We start from the raw sequence: 23,491 nt of genomic DNA on the forward strand, positions 1-23,491 counted from the left end.
AAGAACAAAATAGCAATGCACAGCTAGCACCATCAAAGAAATATGTAATATAAATAGCGTTCTATTTGGAAGTGGTGGGGGGATGTTGTATATTCTTCCTAGAACAATCTTGATTCGGTTGGAGAAAGAATTGGCATAAACCAGACTATTTTAATGAAGTGGGCTCTCTACTGATAAATCAAATGCATCCTAAAATGACACAGATAAACCTTCTTAGAGAATTCTCAAATTTTTACCTTAATTGTTGAAATATTTGTATTCCCAGTCAGTTGAGACACATACATGTGAAAATACTACAAGGAAGGAAGAATACTTAAGACAAAAAAAAAGAAAAAAAAATCTTTCAAATGATACTAATGATCTTGAGCTAAAAAGACTTAAGATAAAATAGGAAAGCAGTGCAATTTAACATTACCTACTGTGTGCACTAGACACTGGTGATATAACACGTAAATGTTCACTGGACAGTCTTCTCTTTAGGAACCATCATCAGTGGATTTTCTGAATCTGGCTCAGAGCTGTAGCAATTTCCTAGTGGTTCTTGGCTTTTTCTTAGGTGATACAGGCAGCTATGAATCACTGCCTGTGATTGAGATAAAGCCTTAAACCAGAATCTGGACTGCCAAAACCAATGACTGGTTTTTTGGTTTGTGTTTGTTTGTTTTAAAGATTTTATTTATTTATTTGACAGAAATCACAAGTAGGCAGAGAGGCAGGCAGAGCGAGAGGAAGGGAAGCAGGCTTCCTACTGAGCAGAGAGTCCAATGCAGAGCTCAATCCTAGGACCCTGGGATCATGACCTGAGCTGAAGGCAGAGGCTTTAACCGACTGAGCCACCCAGGTGCCCCAATGACTGTTTTTTTTAATACTAATTAAGTGGAAGTTGTCCTTGGAAGAGCCTTCCTCCTTAACACATATCTTCTCAGTTCTTTACTTTATATTTATATTTACTTTATATTCCAACTTTGAGGCTTTCAAGTAGAAATTTGCTGTAGAGTATAAAAGTATGAAATCTAGATATTTTTTTTTTTTAAAGATTTTATTTATTTATTTGACAGAGAGAGATCACAAGTAGACAGAGAGGCAGGCAGAGAGAGAGAGGGAAGCAGGCTCCCTGCTGAGCAGAGAGCCCGATGCGGGACTCGATCCCAGGACCCTGAGATCATGACCTGAGCCGAAGGCAGCAACTTAACCCACTGAGCCACCCAGGCGCTCCTGAAATCTAGACATTCTTTTTTTTTTTTTGAAATCTAGATATTCTTAAAAGATTACAGATCTTTGCTTCATTTCAAGGTTAAGGAACTGATAGCTTTACATGTATTAATAAAAACTATTTTTTTAAGATTATTTATTTATTTATTTATTTGACAGAGAGAGACCACAAGTAGGCAGAGAGAGAGAGAGAGAGAGGAGGAAGCAGGCCCCCTGCTGAGCAGAGAGCCCGATGTGGGGCTTGATCCCAGGACCCTGAGATCATGACCCAAGCTGAAGGCAGCAGCTTAACCCACTGAGCCACCCAGGCGCCCTTAATAAAAACTATTATTATTTTAATGTTTATAAACACTTTACACATGACATACCCTGAAAATACGCTGCAGATGGAAAAACACATTTGTTCCTCAAAGACCTTCTGACCCTCAGCTCCTTAATTAGTACTTTGGGTACAATATGAGTATTTGCTGTGACCTTGGGGAAATTATTTTAAAACGCAACTGGGTAAGGAATGAAATTGGGATGCAAACATAGTTAGGAATGATTCCAGAGCCTGAATATTATCTGATATTCAGGATTCTGAAATAATACATCCTAAAGAAATTATACCTAAGATAAGTTATTCAGGAATCAGAATGTTGAAAGTGGAATAAATCCCCCTCAACTTCTCCTTGTGAAAAAACACCTCTTAGAGTTCCAAAAGGTGGAGTATTTGGTGGTAGGGATCTTTATATCACTGTCCATTTACCAGAAAATACTATGTACCCACTGTCAATGGGGGATGGCAAGCTTGGAAAATCAAATATCATCTTGAGAATATTTTAAAAGACTCATCAAAAAAAATTCCCCTTTTATTTTAAAAGAAAGTATTAAAATGAAATCATGCATGACTTCAAAATGTATTCAGATTTCTCTATAGTGTATAACAATAGGGAATTTTATCAGATTACATTTTCAATAAGAAGAGTTTGAATGAGTTTGATGTGATTTCTATTTCAATCATAAGGGTGACCTACACAGGTATCTTCTTCTTCGATCATTTTATTTCTGCTCTCTCCATCTGTATTTTAACCTGTTAATATGTGGGTGAATTTGAGGAAAAGCAAATCAGTTTGACCTTTAATATAAAGTCATTTTTGTATGATCCAAACAGTACTATTTCCAATACTATAAAGAATGTGGATTTTAAGATTCAAAAGCACGTGCCATTCTCAGCAACCTGGGAGGAATGATAATGTGACCACTGCTTGAATGATAATTTTATCTACATAACTGCCTTCCATCCTCATGCCTTCACTGTATTAAGACTTCTGCCCAAAGATATATGTTTAGCCAAGCTGTTTTAATATAACATATTGAACTTTAAAATGATTCAAGGACAAACACTGGACTTCAGCGCGCGGTAGGATGCCGCATTTTCCTGCATCTTTCCCTCCTTCTTTAGTAGCTATTTTACCACTAAGCCAGAAAAGGAGGAATTATGCAGGAAAATTGCTATCAGCTGCTACCCCTGCTGGATTACAGAACCCAGAGCATAATAGCTTCCCCAGTGGAGCCTCTACGGGCTTGGGCCAAGCCATTAACCACTGCAAACACCTAAGGGAAGAAATGGAATAGAGTAGAATGGCTTTCAGGCATCCCAGAAGATTTTTATGCAAACAAAATTTATTTGAAATGCAGATGTCCAGGGCCTATCCCCAGAAGTTCTTATTCAGTTGATTTAAGGTAAAATCCAAGAACAGGCAATATTTAATGCAGTCAGATATCTGTATCTAAATTATTGCCTGAATTTCAGAGTTGGCTTCTGTGTGTGTGAATTTTTGCTCAGATACAAGCTGATAATTAAATGGCTTAAAATCTGCAATGTCAAGATGGACCGGATGTATCAGTGCCTAGTAGATAATAGACAGCTTATTTTTAAATAAAAGACCACAGACCACGTTTCTCTTATTGCATTCTATTTTTGTAGGCTTAGATATATTTTGGACTTCACAAGGTTCTGCTTGCATTTTGAGTCTCTTGTTACAAAGTGACTCACCTTCACTGATGTGTATCATGTACTTATTCAATGGACCAATTAAACCATTGTATTTACTTTATAATTTTAATTATAATTTCTTTATAATTTAATCTCCATTACACCTCTGAGTTAGGAGGCTGTTTCTACTGCCTCTTTCATAAACGACGTAGTAAATTTCCAGCCAGTTACTGAAGGATGGCCAGAACTTTCCTACATGGAAAAGAAAGAAGTGAGGTTATTGGATGTGAAGGAGAGATGTATAAAATCATACAGCCATAAAGATGATGCAAGGAATAGAACCAAGAAAGGGATTTTTGGGAATGGGGAGGGATACAGGTTAAATATTATTAGTTCCATTACTGAAAGATTGAATTTGTGTTACTGACCATCCAGGTGTATATGCCCAGTAGGTACGTAGAAGAGACATAGGGTAAACTTTTAGAAATATTGTCTGCTATTTGAAATCAGATAAGTGAACCAGATTCAAATAGTTCATAAAGAGGTGTTAAATAACAAAAATTTAACTAAGGAAATATGAAGATCTAATTGGCTTTATTCGATGATTCATGAATCAAGCATCATCCCCTCTAGCAAATAGAAAGGAGCGCCCCAGAACTCCAGGAAAGAATGTTTTTTTAAAATCAGAGAAGGATCCGAAAAAAGGAAATTATAAGCAGAGAATGCATTGCTAGGTATATTAAGGGAACAGAAGTTTCTAAAAATGGACTACCTCTTCCTGGTGCTGACCATAAAGCTCTAGGTTGGTTGGTTAAAAGGTGGCAGGGTAGGGAACGGGGCAGGGCGGGGGTTGGGAGGCAGATGAAACTGCACTTCGCTTAGGTATCAAGTCTTGGTTTGCTGATGTGGGATTGTAACACAGTGACCCCATGTTGAGCCTATAGGTTTCCTTTAACAGAGGTTAGATGAAAAGGCTGAGGGCAGAATGCTACTGAACAGAAATGAGCAGGGAAAAGATGGAATGTCATTCTTTGTATTTCTGTCTTTCACAAACAAGCTCTGTCTATAATCCCAGCCCACAGGCACCTCCTTCCTTAAGGCTTCCTCACATCTGTATCTATGATGGTAGAAGGAGAAGTCAAGGTACAGATGGCACAGTGGACCACAGGGTATGGAAGGACAGAGATCACAGTTAGAGGATGGACCACCAGCTGACCGATATTTTGGCTAGGTATATGCTTTCTCTCCCTTCTGGTTCCGAAGTTCCTTGAGATCAGTAATCACATCCTCACTTAACTTAGTCACCTAACATCTTGTCATGGAGACTTCTTCTGTAATGTCACACATGATGAACAAAATGTTGCATTAATTAAAGAAGACACTATCTCTGCATCCAAGGATTATTCCATTGGTAAGACAGAAAACCAGCATATGTGACTATATTGCAGCACGCTGGGTGCCAAGGAAGACTTGCGTCTGACAGTGATATCTTGAGATAATAGGCACTGAATAAGTGAGGGCAGAATTCACTGAATTTACCAGTGTAGGTCTGAAATAAGACAGAGACGTGGGTGATGGCAAGGGAACATGGATTTGCACGATTTTTGGTGGCTTTCACTTTACGTCTTATTTTCATGTGCAAATTCAAAACATTTAGGAAGATGATGGTATCTAACAAAGTGATGAGGATATTTGACCTCTTTCAGATCAAAGGAGGTTAACTAGATAAACTACTATTGGTAATTCCTTTCTCTAATATCTTCAGGTCTCCATTCACTGTATTAAAGGGTTTCAATACCTTAAATGCAATGTGTACCTTCACGTAAACTGCTATTCCAAAACTGCCTTACTCTCTGGTCCAACTACCATATATATCAAGTATGTTAATGAGCACAAATTTATCAGCTCCGGTGCAAAATGAATTAATCAGCTCTAGTGCAAAATCAATTAATCTCTGACTCTCAGTTTCTTAAATATTTAGAGAGATCTACTCAATCAATAGAGATGTGGTGGAAAATCTCTCTTGACAATGCTAGATTTCCAATGTCTGGTTTTATAACAATTATGAGATTGTTTTCTGGAATCTTCACAAGAAATTCCACTAAGGGTCTTAGTATTGTTTTGTTTGTTTTTCTTGCCTAAATAGCTTGCACACGACTCCCCTTCCAAAAGTAATTTTTTCACTTTTGCATAAATCCAAATAGATAAAAATATTCTTTCCCCAATCTGTTGATATTTATAAAAGCTTTAAAATTTCCATTCAAACAAAATAGAAACTGATTCTTGGTATAGTTTTTGTTTTTGAGGGTTAGTTAATGCAGGTATTTCTGCAGTAAAATGAAGGTCATATAAGTCTTCCTCAAAATTCCCCAGTGCCTGGAGTAAGATAAATCTAATTTTCATCTAAGCATTAAGTGATCTGCATAAGTTTCATGGAGCATTTTGTGTAAGAGCAAGTATGTAAATCGAGTACAGAGAAATAATAATCAAACTCAGAAGACCTTGGGCAGTGTGATTGTATCGAGCATAAAATTTGGACCCTGTAATACTTATGTTTCTCTCTGGCACCAAAAATAATCATTTTCTAATAATTAATTCATGGTTATATTGCACTACACTATACCATGCTGTGCTGTTAGGTGGACTCTCAGGATTGGGTTTAGATCTATATGGTTTTGTGCTGAACACATTTTGATCCTTCTAAAATACTAAATTTTCATCTGCCAGTGGCCTCAACCATTTAGATTTTCCTTGTCTCTGATAAAGGTGTCATGGAATGGAAAAACCTCCTTCCACACAGGTTCTCTTTTTTATCTTCTCCTCAAGCTTTAATATCACCGTCCTAGAGCTCATTTTCCTTGTTTTCCAAGGTGACTTTTGTTAAGATGACAAAGTGCACAATAAGCCTTGGATTTGGCTGTAATTCTCAGGTGCCGGCTGAGCAACCTTGAGCAAGTCACTTCATCTTCCAAGAATACTGTTCCTCATATGTAAAATGGGAATAAGTATGTCCTTCCCTGCCTCTGTATATCCTATTCAATCAGATTTACTAATTCTATTAGTTTATTAGGGCTGCCATAACAAGTTACCAGGAACTGGTGGTTTAAAACCACCAGAGATATATTCTCTCACAGTTCTGTAGGCCAGAAATCCAAAATCAATGTACTGACGGGGCCCTACTCCCTCCAGAGACTCTAGAGAGAATTCCTTCTTTGGGTTTTCCAGCTTCTCTGTTGGCTTGTGGTTACATCATACCAATGTCTGCCTCTGTGGTCACATCATACAATGTCTGTTTCCTTTGCTCTGTGTCAAATTAACCTCTGCTTTGCTCTTCTAAGGGCACATGTTTTCAACTTAGTGCCCACTAGCTCATCCCAGATGAACTCCTTGTCTCAAGATACTTCATTTAATTACATTATCTGTAAGGACTCTTTTCCAAATAAGGTAACATTCACAGATTGCAAAAAGAAAAAGGACTTGGATCGGTCTTTTTGGAGGTCACAATTCGGACCCTTATACTCAACACCATCTTCATATAATCTAAATTTGTTTCCCTCTTATATTAACAATTGAAAAATAGTTCATGTAGCTTCTTAAAGAATTTTAAAAGATGCTTCACTTTTACAGGCTACTTGATGAGTTGCAAACATAGCCCAGCCTCTGTGCATTTCCTCTGCAAAAAGAATACCATGCAGATATTTATAGAACTGTAATACTGTGTGGTTATAGCAGAGTAAGTTTTTCTGTTAAAAAGTGTTGATTCATTCTACGTGTACTTATAGATTGTTGACCAAACATGGTTTGGTGTTAGTCTAGGAACTTCCAAAAGAATTCACACTGATTTTTTTTCCCCTCAAGGCAAAGTAAACCTTGGTTGGTATTTTATGGCTGGATAGACTTTATTATTAAATATTAGGAAATTTGATAATGAGTTAACACTTGATAAACATTGATATTATGGACATCAGGTGGTATGATGGACAGTCCAATGAGAAAAAAAAAAGAGTAACAAATGATCTAATTAGGTGGTTCAGAATATTCAGTTGCTTGTTGCAGATTTAGTATGTTGGTACACTTTCAATGAATTATGTAGGAAGTTATAATGGGACTGGAGGAGATTGGCTTCACAGAGTCTTAGTTTTTATTAATTCATTGCAGCCTGATTGTTTCCAACAAGACTTAATGTTTAGAGTAAAAATGTATACATGAAATATAGATGGTATGATCTTCATGCTCCTAGATATTAGGTATTGTATATACATATATCTATATCTAATTTGCTGAAAGCCTGTAGATTTGGTATCTTTATTGCTTTGTTAGGTTTCTAGAAATAAACAGCAGATACAACACAATGATAAGAACTTAATTAAATCTCTTGTCCAAACCTACTGAACAGAGTGCCAGTTCCCCCTTTGTTTCGACCTTCTTGCCATTTTCATTCCATTTTACTTAACCAAGAAAATTTGAAATGAATTTGCAAGTCAAATGCCAGGAGACATTGCTCAAAAAGACAAAACATCTACTGATCTTCTCTTCATCTATTCCTTTTGTCATAAATATTTGTCTGGTGAATGCCTTCATTAACTCTGGCTCCTTGTTGCTTTTGCCTGCATGTAAAAGAATAAACAAAAACCATAGCTCCATGATTTCTAATAGATGGGAGCTAGGCAAAATAAAATCTCTGCACCAGGGCAACAATAACAGATGAACTACAGTAAAAACAATAGAGAATTTAATTTGCCTGCTTTATTTTATCTGGGGGGAAGAAAAAGGACAATGAGGAAAGAACATGGTATATTTAAATAATAAGAATAATGACCTTTCTTTTTCTACTAAAAATACAGAGAAAATAAATGGAAGGAAGGAAATGAGATACGACTGTGGGAAAATTACACAAATAACATTAAGAAATGATCCAAGTAGACGCAGTCTATCTCTTTAGGTAGACTTTGTATTTTTTATTTTTCATGGAGTATGCATTCAGAATTGATTAGGGACTATGATACTATTGTAGTCTGCTCAGGCTGATATAACAAATACAGCAGACTGGTGGCTTAAACAACAGACATTTATTTCTCACAGTTCTGGAGGTTGGGAAGTCTAAGATCAAGGTGCAGGCAAGGTATGTTTCATTCTGAAGCCTCCACTGCCTGCCTGCTTGTAGGGGCCACCACCTTGCTGTGTGCTCACGTGACCTCCTGTGTACGCAAAGGTGAAGAAAGAGAAGCTCTCTTGTGTCTCTTCTAATAAGCGTAATAATTCAAGGCCCCACCCTATGACCTCATTTATCTTTAATTACTTCCTTGTAGGATCTGTCTCTAGATACAGCCACAGCGGAAGTTAGGGATTCAACGTATCAGTTGCAGGTGGGGACAGGAGCCTAATCCTTCAGTCTGTAACAATACTTACTGGTTTATTTACAAAAGGAAACTTTTCTTGTAAGGGTATCAATGTTCCATGAAGGAAGGTCTTTTGATTGCCAACTCCAAATGATTCAAAGACTGAATATTAACAATCAAAAAGACATCCCTGCGAAACTAACCATAGGAGATACTAATTCAGACTTGTACCTCCCTCTGAGTATAAGACTAAGTCATACAATTTCAGCTCAGTAAGAAGGAATTCTGGTGTGCACCTCTTTAACATGATGGTGGTTCATGCATGTTGGGTTTCTGAGATGGTACTTCAGAATCTCTTCCTCTCAGTCTTCTCTATTTGAATCTAAGCATTCTTAGTTTATTGCTCATGTTACGTGGTAAGAGTTATGCCCAGATTAAGACTCCAAAACTGTGAGTACTTCTCTAAAATTTTCATATAGACTCGGGCTATATATCCTTTCCAACAGCCTAAAACCGAACCTTCTCATGGACTTATTCTGAATCATATACAGTTCTCTAATTCCCTATGACAAAATAACATGAAAGGAAATAAATATGAGGCCCACAAAATGTGGCTAATGATTACCTAGTCTTTCATTCACTTAACAAACATTTGCTAAGTACTCATTATGCATCTTAAATTGGTTATTTGTTACTTAGAATTTCCTCAGTTTATGTCTGCATCCCCAGGGTCTACCACATCCCTATTACTATATTACTTTTTAGTAATAAGTGCTTTGATGAAAATATAATTTTTTTAAAATAAGATTGCATAACAAGTCTGGGGCACCTGGGTGGCTCAGTCAGTTAAGCATCTGCCTTTGACTCAGGTCATGATCCCAGGGTCGTGGGACATCAGGGTCCCTACTCAGCAGGGAGCTTGCTTCTCCTTCTCCCTCTGCCTGCCGTCTATCTACATGTGCTCAATCTCTCCCTCAGTCAAATAAATAAATGAATAAATAAATAAATAAAAATAAACCAATATCTTATTAAAAAAAAAAGATTGCATGACAAATCTATCTGGGCAACTTGGGTGCAGTTAGTAAAGGAGATGATCCATAAAAAGAAAAAAAAGACATTTAAGCACAGACTTAAAGAATGACATAAATATTAATTCAAGTTAGAGCCAAGGGAGAGTAAACAGATTATCAGGCAGAAGAAAGAGTAATGTAAGTGCCGAGGGGTGAAGATCCTTGACTCATAAGGAGTCATAACCATGCCAGGATGGTTAGAACATAGAGGATTGGTAGGACAGGAAGCAGGAGAATGAGGCAGGGGCTAGACCATGCAAGTCACATGGGAAGAAAAAAATCTATTACAGAAATTCTTAATGGACTTAGCACGCTTCTAATGTACAATGAGTTGATCACTTCCTTAAAACTGAAACATTCCAAATAAAAGTGGATAAAACAACCTGACCAAAGTTGTTATGAAGATCTTCACTCTGTGTCAAGTCCTGTGCTGAAAGCTGAGAACAGAACCTTGACTAAGGCTAGTCTCCCAAGGGGGTTGGACTTTAGTGAGATAATACATGCATTTTACTGAGTATTATCTATTCTCTCTACAAGGTCAAAACGACTGCATAAAAATTCTAAGACCTTAATTTTAAGATGGCTGTTTTTTATACAGTCTCTAACAATTTTTAGTAAAGCTCTAACAAATCTGGAGGAAAGAAATGGCAACAACTGAGCATATAAGTGAATATATTTATTTATCATGAATCTATTATTAGAATCTGAAAGGAATTTCATGCATAATGGCATGATGTAATGTACTGCCTGAAATTAAGCAAGCCTATACACCTACTATATTTATCTGGTCCCTGTTTTGCTATTTATTTGGAATAGACCTTGTTTTACTCAGCCAAGGAGTAAGGAACCCAGGGATACCACTATTTTGGGAATACTGTCATTTGAAGTAGGCCTCTGCTGTTGGTCCACTTTAAAACCCCACCAAAATCTTTCCTTCAACATTCAGTCATAAGCAGAAACAAATGGGTTTGGAATATGAAGCAAGATTCTGGAAACGGAGTCCTTCATCCTCCTTGGCATAGTGCTCAGAAGCAAAACATGCCAGGAGGAAGAGAAAAATGGGTGAATCCTTAAATGGAGGAAATACAGAGAATACAAATATTTGACTATTTCACTGACTAAGAATATCAAACAACCAGGTGATAAGGTTAAGATATGTTGCTACCATCTCAATGGTAGACATTGAGACAATGGTAGAGATTGAGATCTAGACAGCAACTAGACATTGCTTTCCCACCTGGATATTGGTCCTCCCTCCAGAAAGCCAAATGCTTCTCTTCCACACTTTTCTTAAATAGATCTTGGCATAACACCCTTGTTCCCCTTCCCAAACCTTGTTTTTATAAACTCAATTTCAAGAGATTTAAATTTAAAAAATCACGACATACATGTCTATGGGCTTTCAGTGATCACTCTTTTTTTCCTCATAGATTTTCCAGTTTTAGAAAATGTGTTTTCTCCAGTAAGTCATTATCAGGATATGCTCTTCTGTTAGCTCAAAAGGAAAAAGTAAATGCAGTAAGTGCAAAAATCAGGAGCAGAAGCCAGGAGGATAGAATAGGTTGCAATGCAGAAGCAAGACTCAGAAGGTGGAAATGCATGAAAATATGAAGGACTGAAAAGGTTTTCATTTTTTAATTTTATTTTTTATTTTTAAAAAAATGATGTATTTATTTGACAGAGAGAGAGAGAGACAGCAAGAGAGTGAACACAAGCTAGAGGAATGGAAGAGGGAAAGCAGGCTTCCCGCCCAGCAGGGAGCCTGATGCGGGGCTCCATTTCAGGACCCTGGGATCATGACCTGAGTCAAAGGCAGATGCCCAACCAACTGAGCCACCCAGGTGCCCCTGAAAGGAAGGTTTTTAAATAATACTATAGTGTAATTGAATCCAGGTTTAGAGGCACTGAACAACTGTCCTTTATATAGCTCCCTTTTCCCTTTGCATCACTGGAAAGAAAAAAAAAAAGAAAGAAAAGAAAAAAACTAAGGAGACAATAAGAGTGCAAAGTAAACATGATAACAAAAAGTGCCTTCCAATAAACACCATCAATTATCTTAACGTTCAAGGTCAAAAGCTGTTTTCTTTTTGGGAATCAAGAACAAGGTACAGGTGTCGCCATAATTTCTTATGCTCAGAATTGTGTTAGAGTGTTGTTAGTATAGTACGATAAGAAAAAAATTAATATAGGCATTTTAAGACTGTAACTTTCCCTCTAAGCATTGCTTTAGCTGCATCCCTTGCATTTTGATTTGCTCTATTTTCTTTTGCATTGTCTCATAATATTTTCTAATTTCCCTTTTGATCTCTCTTTGACCCAATGGTTATTAAAGAAAGCACTGTTTAATTTCTACATATTTGTGAGTTTCCCAAATCTCTATTACACACATCCAATTCCATTATGGTCAGAAAACACATTTTGCAAGATTATCCCTTTAAATTTACTGAAGCTTATTTTACGGTCTTGCAAATTATCTACAATGCAGGATATTCCATGTGTACTTAAGAAGGATATTATTCTGTTATTGGCGAAAGCAGTGTTGTATAGATATCTCCTCAATACAGTTGGTTTACACTCTCTCTTAAGACTTCTATCTCCTTTATTTCTGCCTAGTTGTTTTATTCATTATTGAAAGTGAGAAACGGAATATCTAGCTATTACTTTCTAATTTCTAGATATAATATCCTCAAGAAAATATTATACTTAACACTTTATACAACTGCTTTTTAAAAATACTTAAGAAGAAAACTATGTATTCTATCTTTCATAATGACAAAATTACTTTTCCTGATGCTCTTTATTTTTAATGTGGATTTGAATTACCATCTGGGGTTATTCGCTTTCATTCCAAAAAAAAGTTCCTTTAGTGTTTCTTACAAGGCATGTCTGCTGATGACAGATTCTCTCAGCTTTTGTTTACTTTCAAAGTCCCAATATCATATTCTTTTTGTTTGTTTTGGAAAGAAAGCTTTGTTGAATATATGATCCTTGGTTGAAAGTGTTTGCTTTAAGCACTTTGAATATGTTTGTCCCATGTCCCTCTGGCCTCCATTATTTCCATAAAGCTTCAGTTATTAATCTTATGGGGGGGTCCTTTGTAAGTGTGAGTCAGTTTCATCTAGCTTTAAAGTCTTCTAAAGGCCCTGTCTTTGACTTTCAATTTTTTTTTTTTACCATGATACATTGTTTGTGAATCTCTTTGTGTTTACCTTCTTAGAGTTTGTTGAGATATCTAATGTTTTCAAAAATTTTTTGCAGTTGTCAGATTTTTTTTTCTTTTCTTTCTATCCTGATATTTTTCCTTCACATGTGTTGGCACATTAAATAGTGTCCCACTTTCTTCTTCGGCTCTGCTCATTTTTCTTCATTATTTTTTTCTCTCCATTCTTCAGGCTGCATATTTTCTATCCATCTGTCTTCAAGTCCACGGATGCTTTCTTTTGCCAAATCAAATCTACTGTTTAGCCACTCTAATTAACATTTTATTTCAGTGATTTTATTTCAGTGCTTAACTCCAGAATTTCCATTGTGCTCTTTTAAAAAATAATTTCTGTCCATTGAGATTCTCTATTTGATGTGACATTATCACCAAATCGTTCTGTTTTCTCTTCAATCGTGATTTATTTTAGTTTATTGAACCCATTTATAATGGCCCCTTAGAAGTCTGTTTAATCTGGTATTTGGTTGCTTTCATGAATAGTTTCTTTTGTCTTTTTTCCCCCTGGTATATGGGTTTCCTGTTTCTTCATATGTCTAGTAATCTTTGTTGGAAACTGGACATTTTATATAATTTATTATAACAAATCTGGTTATTGGCTCCCCACCCAGAGCTTATTATTGCTATTTGCTTATTGACTGGCTGGATTATGTTCATTAAGTCTGTTTTGTCTCTGCAGTATTAAGTCACTGATACTTCACCTCAGGGGATCCCAGCCTTAGCTATGCCCACAGTCACCCTAGAATGACCCTGGTGGTTTCAGCAGGGTCTTCTACGTCTCTTTTCCTGACCATGCCCCAGGTGTTAAGCTCCACTAATTGCCAGAAGATTTCTATTTTCAATTCCGGGGCCAAGCTTGCTCTAAAGACCAATCCAATCAAGTCTGCACTCCTTATAATGTATTTCTGTGGGTCAGTGTTGCAGACTTGTTCCGCCCAGATAGGTTCCTCCCCGAATCGCTGTATCCTCCCTCCTCTGCTTGCAAAACTGTAAGCCACTGACTCTACAGGTGAGTTGGAAACTATGATGTGTTTCTCTGAGTGAAGTGTTTTAGATGTTGAGCACCTGGTGCTGGGGGACAGTAGCTTTAAGTCTTTTTGCCTTGCCTCTTCCAGCAGGTAACCACTGCCTTACAGGCAGAGCAAGGGCAACTGAGGCCCTATATTCCCAGTGGAGCCCTGCCCAGGGAGAACCTCTACTGCACAAGAACAGGCTGTGAGAAAGAAACAAGCCCTCTGTTGGCTGCACTCACCCAAAATTTAGTTTCAACAAAAGATATCTAGGAGTAGGATGAAACTGCATCATGTCCTAGTTTCTGGCAAGACAGTCCTTTATCTGCTAGCTGAGGGGAAAGAGATCTCTGTGTTCTTGGCTGAACCAGTTTATAGTAGAATTTCTGACTCACAGAACTGGGAGAAGGGAAGGAGAGTGGTTTCTGCTTCATAAACCATGATTTCACTCTTCTTACCAACCTTTGGTAGAGTCTCTTGGATAAATGGTTCTTCGTTTGCTGCTTGCCTCCAGGACCATTTCTAGAGATTTAAATGGTTTTCCTTATGCAGTTTTCAGCATTTTCACTAGGGAACAGTTCTGTGGAGCTCCTTACATTGTCTTGCTGAAGTGGAACTCTGTGATGAGACATATTTTTATAAGTAAACAGAAAGGTTTAGAAGGTTGTTAGAATTAAAATTAATGCATAAAACAACTACACTTTAGGGGCACCTGGGTGGCTCAGTGGGTTAAAGCCTCTGCCTTCGGTTGAGGTCATGATCCCAGCGTCCTGGGATCGAGCCCCGCATCAGGCTCTCTGCTCAGTGGGGAGACTGCTTCCCCCTCTTTCTCTCTGCCTAACTCTCTGCCTACTTGTGATCTCTGTCAAATAAATAAATAAAATATTTTAAAAAAACAGTTTATTTTAAAAAAATTACACTTCATACCCCACCAAGAATGATTTGAAATTGCACCATTAAAAAGGTAATATTATCAAAGCAACAAAATACAGTGCCAATGATAATTCTAACAAAAGATGTGAAATTCTCTTGTAGCTAAAATAAAAAAAATTATTGACATATATTAAAGGAAATAAGGAAACTATCATCTTAAAATGGAATACTAAAGATCATAAAGATGCCAATTCTCTCAAAATTGACTTATATTTTAATATAATTTCTACTCGTGTTCTTAGAGGGATTTCTGTAGAACTTGATAATCTGATTCTCTATATCTCAGAAATCAGCAAATGAATAAGAATAGCCAAGATATTCTTGAAGAAGAACATGATGGGGAGAATAACCTCATAAACATCAAGATTTAGTATAAAGTTTCCATATGTAAAAAAGCATGATCTTGATGGGGGATTATAAAAACAGAACCTTGGAACATAATAGCCCCTAAAAGATGAGGATACACAAAAATTTGATTTTTGAGACACTGAGTGTTGAAGAGCAGTGGGTAAGGGGTAAGTTCCTCAAAAAATAACCGTAGGAAAATTACCAGTACAGAAAAAAACCCCAATTCCTTACAATGACCTAAATGTGAAGATAAATTTTTAAAAATATTTTATGTAATTAACAATTTTAAAGATAAGGCTAAAAACACTAATCTAAAGGACATGGAGAAAATTGACTATATTAAATTAAAACTTTTATGAAGTTAAAAGAAGGCAACATAAGTTTTAAAGAAACCAACTCCAACTTTATAGAAGATGTGCAATACATAGAACAGAAAGTATTTCAAATACAGGAATTTGAACTGTATAAAACTGCTGGTATTTGTTTTTTAAATGTTTACAGTAATAACAGTATAAATACAGTATATTTACAATATAAATACAGTAATAATTTCATGTGGTATAATAAAATAATTCAAGTAAGTAAATAAGAAATATAAACACCAATCAACAATTTTTTTTAAGAGAGGGGAGGGGAGTGAGTAGGCATAGAGGGAACTGACTTGCCTGAATGTAGCAGGTAAAATTTGGCAAAAATGTCTCACAGACTTCCTCTACTTAGTCAATAATTTTCTGTATGTAGGAGGTTAAGAACATACACATATGCCAGCTATAGTAAAAATATGAGTTTAGTGGTAGACTCACCAATGCTTTTTTTTTTTTTTTTTTAAGATTTCACTTATTTATTTGACAGTGAGAGGGAGACAGTGGGAGCAGGAACATGGGCAGGGGGAGTGGGAGAGGAAAGCAGGTTTCCCGCCCAGCCTGACACGGGGCTCCATCCCAGGAATCTGGGATTATTACCTGAGCCAAAGGCAGATGCCCAACCTACTGAGCCACCCAGGTGCCCCCCACTAATGCTTTTCTAAGTACTAAAGAGAACAGGTTTCTTTGACATGAGCAATATCGCAGCCGCAGTTTCTAAATTATCATTATAGACTGTTTTAAGGAGAGAATATGCAAAAATAGTTTCCCACAATAATGTCAGCCACAAAAAGACAAAAGCCTCGTTGTAATTTTATTAATTGCATCCTGAGGAACAATTCCCATCTTCTGTTTTGAACAGAATAGTATACGAAATCATCCACAAATGTTCCTTGCACTAATTAACTGTACTCAAACTTGTCACACACTTTCTGAAAATAAAACATGGCTATATATTCTCTATCTGTTGTGAGATAATGTTCTCCAGTTTTTAGCTTCATGGTATTTCCTTCTAGGTCATGGAAATAAAGATAACTGGATCATTTGGTACATTACTGCGTAACTCTAGCAGAGACCTCTTTTCACTCTTCAAATTACTAAATAATGAGGCAAAACCAGAAGAAGTTCAGAAAAAAATAATGTTAACACCATCTGAGTGTTTTCCTCTTTGCTTAATAGCAAGGCACTGCAGATTCACTTGTATCTCAAACAAAAGTAAATATATTTTATACATCTATTTTGGGGAATGACTATCATTTTTTTTCCTGAAATTTTGATATAGCACTACATGGTACAGAAAATTTAACATTTATTTGAAGTCATTTGAGTGGGATATCTGTTCAGGTAGTTGAGTGTGCTAGAAGCTAGAAGATACTCATGACCAAGAATTGGACGACAATAGCTTGGAATCTCTGCTTAATATGCAGCAGTGAGGTAGCCAGGGTTTCTAGGATCCACAAACTTGCCAATATATGAAAAAAATATCCTAACTGAAATAATGCTTTTGCTCAAATAACATTATACACATTAACCGGTATTATGTTTGTGTTTTTATCTAGAATATCAGTAAGATAATATGTTCCCATTTTGAATAGATATGTCTTTCATTAATCAAAATGAGAAAATATTAATAATTAATCTATACAATATGACTGCAGTTCATGAACTAGGCATGAATGACCACAAAAATTTATTCTGGGGACAAAACTCTGAGAACCATAGGGCTAGCATGGGTCCATTCTCTCCTCACTGACAAGTTTTACCTTGAACTGAAATGCACCCTTCAGTATTGCTTAAATGTCTTAAAGTATTGTCTAGATGACCAATATATCTTTCCATATTAATTAATACACATAAAATATAACATCTGCCTCTTATAACTTCATATAACTTCTCATTTTATTCTTATTTGTCTAACCACTACAGGCCTTCTCTATAGAATTTTAATATATGTGGCATATCGCCTCCAACTGGCGGTAAATGGGTCTTTTGTTATATCTTAGTTTAAATGCTCAAGGGCATACATGACTCTTTCTAGGTACCTGCAGGAATCAACAAAATGCATAGTTTTGTATGCCATGTTGTTATATAATCCGTCTCTTAATATAGAGGTTCCTCTGGGGCACCTGGGTGGCTCAGTGGGTTAAACCTCTGCCTTCGACTCAGGTCATGATCCCAGAATCCTGGAATTGAGCCCCGCTTCAGGCTCTCTGCTCAGTGGGGAGCCTGCTTCCCCCTCTCTCTCTGTCTACATCTCTGTCTACTTGTGATCTGTTTCTTTGTGTCAAATAAATAAATAAAGTCTGTTAAAAAAAAATACAGAGGTTCCTCAACATGCCTTTCATATGTGGTGAAATTCTGTCCAGTCAATTCTGCATTGTCAGGATAAATGAGAGAAAAATAAACTTATTTATGGAGATAGGAGTTGATCTGTGTTTTCTGAAAGGACAGGTGAAAATTATTTTTATAAAATAAATCTTCTGCATTTACAAAGTGATGGTAAAATGTCCTCAGTTCATCATGGAGCCCCATTTATTCAACATATCGGGGTGTGAATGTTTTGGTCCATGCCAGCTGGGGAAGTGGGGAGAGGGTAGGGGGAGAAAGAACCTGAGTGTCCAGTGAAGTTGGGATGGTCTTGAGTTTTGCAGAGGATTTAGGAACTAGAAAAACAAGCGTTGTCTGGGCAGCCATTTTGAAATGATGCAAACTATTGTTAATTTTCGCTTTTTCCAGATAATTCCCTCAGCATTTTGGCAAAGCATAATGGATTCAACCGCCAGAAGCAGGAAGTCTATCTGTTGCCAATCATAATCAGTGATAGCGGGAATCCCCCTCTGAGCAGCACGAGCACCCTGACCATCCGGGTCTGTGGCTGCAGCAGTGACGGTGTTGTCCAGTCTTGCAACGTCGAAGCTTACGTCCTTCCGATTGGACTCAGCATGGGCGCCTTAATTGCTATATTAGCGTGCATCATTTTGCTGCTAGGTACGTATTTCCTTCATCGCTTAATGGTCATCATTTTTCTGGTTCATAAATGACTATAAAATAGGACAGCAAAGCAAATCTGAACCCCAGTCAGGAGTCAGCATTCTTTTGGGGAAAAGGTACTTTTCCTGCACTTCTGCAAGCTTTGACGTCACTAAGGAGGGGTGAAGAAAAGAAAAAAAGCGCTGTGATAGCCCACATCCAACTGGAAAGGACAACTTGGTGCCTTTTTCAACGCCATCACCAGTGAAGAGAGAATATAATGGTGGTGGAAGTGGGAATGGACCTTTAGCTGGTTACAACAGCATCTATTCTCTTAAAAGCCCTGCAGATCTGATGTACACCAATTTACTGCAATGGGAGGCACTCATGTATCCAAAGTATTCTTTTTTTTTTTTCCTAAATAATGTACAGATTGGATTGCTGAGTCCATCCAAACACAAAGTTTGGTGAGATAAAAAGAAAACAAATAAGCAATTTTTTTTTCAAAATTACACTGTGTTCCTCAGTTATAGTCTTGATATCAACATCAAATTAAAATGAAGATTGCAAGTGAAGGAGAGATTTTTTTTTTGTAACTTTTCTCTTAAAAATATCTATTTATGAAAATAAGATTAGAGTAGGAAGATAATGCACAAGGAAAGTTAGACCTTATCCTGTCCTTAAGACTATGTCTGTTATTATCTTTCCATTTGCACCTGTCCTGTTCACCGAGTGTCCAGATTAACATTATTTCTAGCCATATTTTACCCCATGAAAACCCATAAAGTTTGATTTGGCTTGTTTCCCTTGGCTCACCCACAGGCTTACCTTCCCAGACAGAGGAGTCCCAGCTTTCTTACAAGACAAGAAATTGTCCATGCCCATTTCATGTTCATCTTGATAATATCACTTCATCTGTGAATGAAGATTATTTGATTGGAGAGAGTCTTGAAGAGCTGATAAGACACAAAATATGCTAGATATGATTAACTCTGCTCCTTTTCTTTATAGAAGAAGGGCATGGAATCAAAGGATATTATTAAATGGCTTGCCTGAGAGCCACAGCAAGTTAGTTATTTTATCTGTGCTGTTTTCTATTTTGTGCCATTTATTCTAGAGCTTATAACGGTATTACATGCAGCTTTCACCATGGATAGATGCAAACTTACTCTTTAAACCCAGCCTCCTCACCATTTAGTCCACAGAAGCAGCCTGGAATCATACGCATTCAGAATCCAATCCCCATCCTTCAGAAAGCTGTCTAACTTAATCCCCGTGTGAATGTTATTAAGGCAATGGCGCTCTCTCTTAACATACACGAGGCGGTGCTTGTGAAATTATTTGCAAGTCAAGCTAATTGTTATTTCACTTTTTTTTTTTTTGCCTCCAGTCATCGTGGTGCTGTTTGTAACTCTGCGGCGACATAAAAATGAGCCCTTAATTATTAAAGATGATGAAGACGTCCGAGAAAACATCATCCGCTATGACGATGAAGGAGGAGGAGAGGAAGACACGGAGGCTTTTGATATTGCGACTCTACAAAACCCAGATGGAATTAATGGATTTTTGCCCCGTAAGGATATTAAACCAGATTTGCAGTTTATGCCAAGGCAAGGGCTTGCTCCTGTTCCCAACGGTGTTGATGTCGATGAATTTATAAATGTGCGTCTACATGAGGCAGATAATGACCCCACTGCCCCGCCATATGACTCCATTCAGATTTATGGTTATGAAGGCCGAGGGTCTGTGGCTGGCTCCCTCAGCTCCTTGGAGTCCACCACCTCAGACTCAGACCAGAATTTTGACTACCTCAGTGACTGGGGTCCCCGCTTTAAGAGACTGGGAGAACTCTACTCTGTTGGTGAAAGTGACAAAGAAACTTGACAGTGGATTATAAATGAATCAGTGGAACTGAGCATTCTGTAATATTCTAGGGTCACGCCCCTTAGATACAACCAATGTGGCTATTTGTTTTAGAGGCAAGTTTAGCACCAATCATCTATAAACTCAACTACATTTCAATGTTGAACCAAAAATTAATAATAAAAATAAAAAGTATATGTTAGGAGGTTATAAATCTTGTGGAGTGTGAATTAAAGTATGTGGAGTGTCTAGAAGTCTTTGGATATTTGATATTTACCTAACCACCACAGACAAAGATTGGGATCCTGGCTAATCCTTAGAGAGATGGTTTTAAAAAAAAAAAAAAAAAAAGAGGAAAAAATCCAAATTAAAAGGTGCTTTCTTAGAAAAATGGACCTGCAAGAAATGTGCTGCTGATACGTGTCTTCTGCAAGGATTTTTATAAATGCAAATGGTTTTTTTCCCCTTCACCAATAAGGATCCCGCCACAAATGATAAAGCAATACTTGGTCCGCTGTACATGGTGACTTTTTGGAGTTTTGGGAGGCCTCCTAGATTATACGGTACGGTGACCACACATTGTACATAACTGTTGGCCCCACTCATCAGAGACTGAAATAGCATCTTTAAATATTGTGTCGAGCCTTAAAATATTCACATGTTCGTAATCCATTCCAGGGTGGGGATTGCCAACTCAGTGGTGGGAGGAGAGAAATCCCATTCAAACAGGCTTGTTTTCTGGAAACAGGATTACTCGTTCCCTCCACTTCATCTTCTTCCACAAGGACACAAAGATCAACTGTATCACACAGTGGACTACATAAGAGACAGATGGTTTTATTGCTAGCGCGTGAATTTATTTGTTTAATCCTCGAAATAAATATTTTATTGATGTCCATTAATCCTTTTATTTATTAAGGTTGGTAATCTATAGATTAAGGGACTATATGGGAAAAAAACCCTAAATTATATCCATTAATAAGCCTTTAGATTGTTTTATATAAATATATATATATATATACACAATGAATGTTTAATACATGTACATTTCGATGAGGTGAGTATGGCAGGCAATATTATTAAAGGGGGAGCTAATAGTCTCTTTAGAGTAGAAAGTGTTACTGTGGCTGGTGATGGCAGGAGCAGCATTTTCCCAGAGAAACTTTTGGACTGTTTTCTATTTTGTTCATAATCCTAGTATTTGGTGTTTTTACTACAAGCACAAACATCTGGAAGTATATTGATTCCTGTGACTATTTAAACTCTAGACTTTTAGATACCTACACAATGCCCTGCCCAATAAACATGCTTCAAGTCCCCCCGGCCCTTTCCCCCCACTGTTTTAGAGCAGGAACTGGTTTGTACATAATTTTACTGCTTTTGTTTTTAGCCCTTCTCTCCCTGATCTTCATGGTGATACACAGAACGTCTTAGACTCCAAAAAAAGAACAGCACTAGAAGATGTGAGCATATTCCATTTGTAACACAATCCCGCCATGTAGAAGTAGAAAATGTATGATAAAAATCAAGTACTACATGCAGATCATTTTAATTTTCTACTTTGCTTTAATGCAATATTGTTTATTTACTTCATGTATTGTATTCAGAGAAACTCCTGTATTGTTTCCTACTTTGTGAAATATATTTTTATAAATACCTTTGTTGTCACTTTTCTTTTCTAATCAAATGAAGATCTGTTAAGAGAGACACCACCTCTAATTAGAATTCTAGAATGTTCAACTAAATCATCCCAAGGGATCACTTGGATTTCTAAGAGTCTTTATTATAAAGAAGCGGAGAAGTGAAATGACCTGGCGGAGATCACACAAGAAGGTACCAGAGAGAACATTAAAGGAACTTTGTGTATGGGAAGGCTAATCCAGCTGTGTCGGTGGGTTCCTCCCGACAGCAGAAGCCGAAACGGAGTTAAGAGTAAAAGAAAAAGGAAGCAGGAATGAGCAGGGTAAGACTTCAGACAGGGATACAGGTCTAAGACTTGTAGAGGTAAAGTGATCAGTGACCAGGATTTGGCAACAGAGATCTAAACTGCAAAACAGATCTGACCGACTACTGCCAAAGGGCTTCTGAGTCAAAGACCGCCCGATGAGGGATCTCTTATTGGGGAGAAAGTAGTTGGGGTCTCAGTCCTTGACTTGGGCTTGCCTGGGAAGAGCAGGGCAATATTTATATGGTGGTTTTTGTGGGCAGGAGAGGATGTCTCACATACTAATTGCCTAAAACTTACCTCCAATTTTACTTTGCCCAGGAAGGAAGAATGAAAGTGTTAATCTCTTGGCAATTTACTTAGCCACCATGCTAGCATTTTGTGCTTTTAAAGACCCTTTAAGGTTTTGTAATATGGAGTCAAGTAAATAACACCATGTTCAATAGTACCCTGCATTTAAATAAAGGTCTGAGGCATGGATGCTGATGCGCGCGCATGCATACACACACACACACACACACACACACACCCTTGTGTTAAGCACTTCGTATTTCGGCAATAGAGTTGTTAGGACTTCCTCAGCCTCTAAGATAGTGATGGGATTCCCAGCCTTTTTCAGGATTTGTGTACCCGATGCTTAGCTCTTTAAATAAGACATTTAATTTTCTTAACCTAATCTAAGTGACTATTTTTGTCTCTACGTTGTTTTCTCTCGCAGCAATACTGACATATCTCTTACAAACACACGTGCGGCTATTTTTCAAATAAAATGCTTATTCATTCCACGGGCATTTAAATGTAACTGTAGGTCTTTATTGGGTCCTAACTATTAGTCATTGTCCACTCTTTTTTTTTTTTTTTTAAGATTTTATGTATTTATTTGACAGAGAGAAATCACAAGTAGATGGAGAGGCAGGCAGAGAGAGAGGGAAGCAGGCTCCCCGCTGAGCAGAGAGCCTGATGTGGGGATTGATCCCAGGACCCCGAGATCATGACCTGAGCTGAAGGCAGCGGCTTAACCCACTGAGCCACCCAGGCGCCCCGGTCATTGTCCATTCTTGAACCTTAGCCCTGTGTGAGGTTTCTCTGCCTAAAGGAAGAGAATTGTTGAGTGGGAGCCAAGTGAGACAAACTTATCTCCCTCTGCTACCTCACAACTCGAAGACCCTGTCTGGGGAACTGACGCATTCCTGGGTGATTGGACACCACATGGAATCAATTCAACCTCAACCCTGTCTATTATT

The 23,491-nt window shown here is 37.4% G+C and overlaps 1 protein-coding gene across 2 annotated transcripts in view; it reads left to right on the forward strand.

The window, feature by feature from the left end:
• The window catches only part of CDH8 (cadherin 8), a 380,375-nt gene extending 358,417 nt beyond the window's left edge, over nucleotides 1–21,958 (forward strand). For both annotated transcript variants that reach the window (XM_044256018.1, XM_044256020.1), the window contains 2 exons: nucleotides 18,206–18,457; nucleotides 19,830–21,958. In XM_044256018.1, the coding sequence (XP_044111953.1) occupies nucleotides 18,206–18,457; nucleotides 19,830–20,323 (746 nt within the window). In that variant the 3' untranslated portion in view covers nucleotides 20,324–21,958. The remainder of the gene's footprint in view (nucleotides 1–18,205; nucleotides 18,458–19,829) is intronic.
• Nucleotides 21,959–23,491: the final 1,533 nt, after the last annotated feature.

This window comes from Neovison vison, chromosome 7 (genome assembly GCF_020171115.1).
Source record: "Neovison vison isolate M4711 chromosome 7, ASM_NN_V1, whole genome shotgun sequence".
NCBI classification, from domain to species: domain Eukaryota; kingdom Metazoa; phylum Chordata; class Mammalia; order Carnivora; family Mustelidae; genus Neogale; species Neogale vison.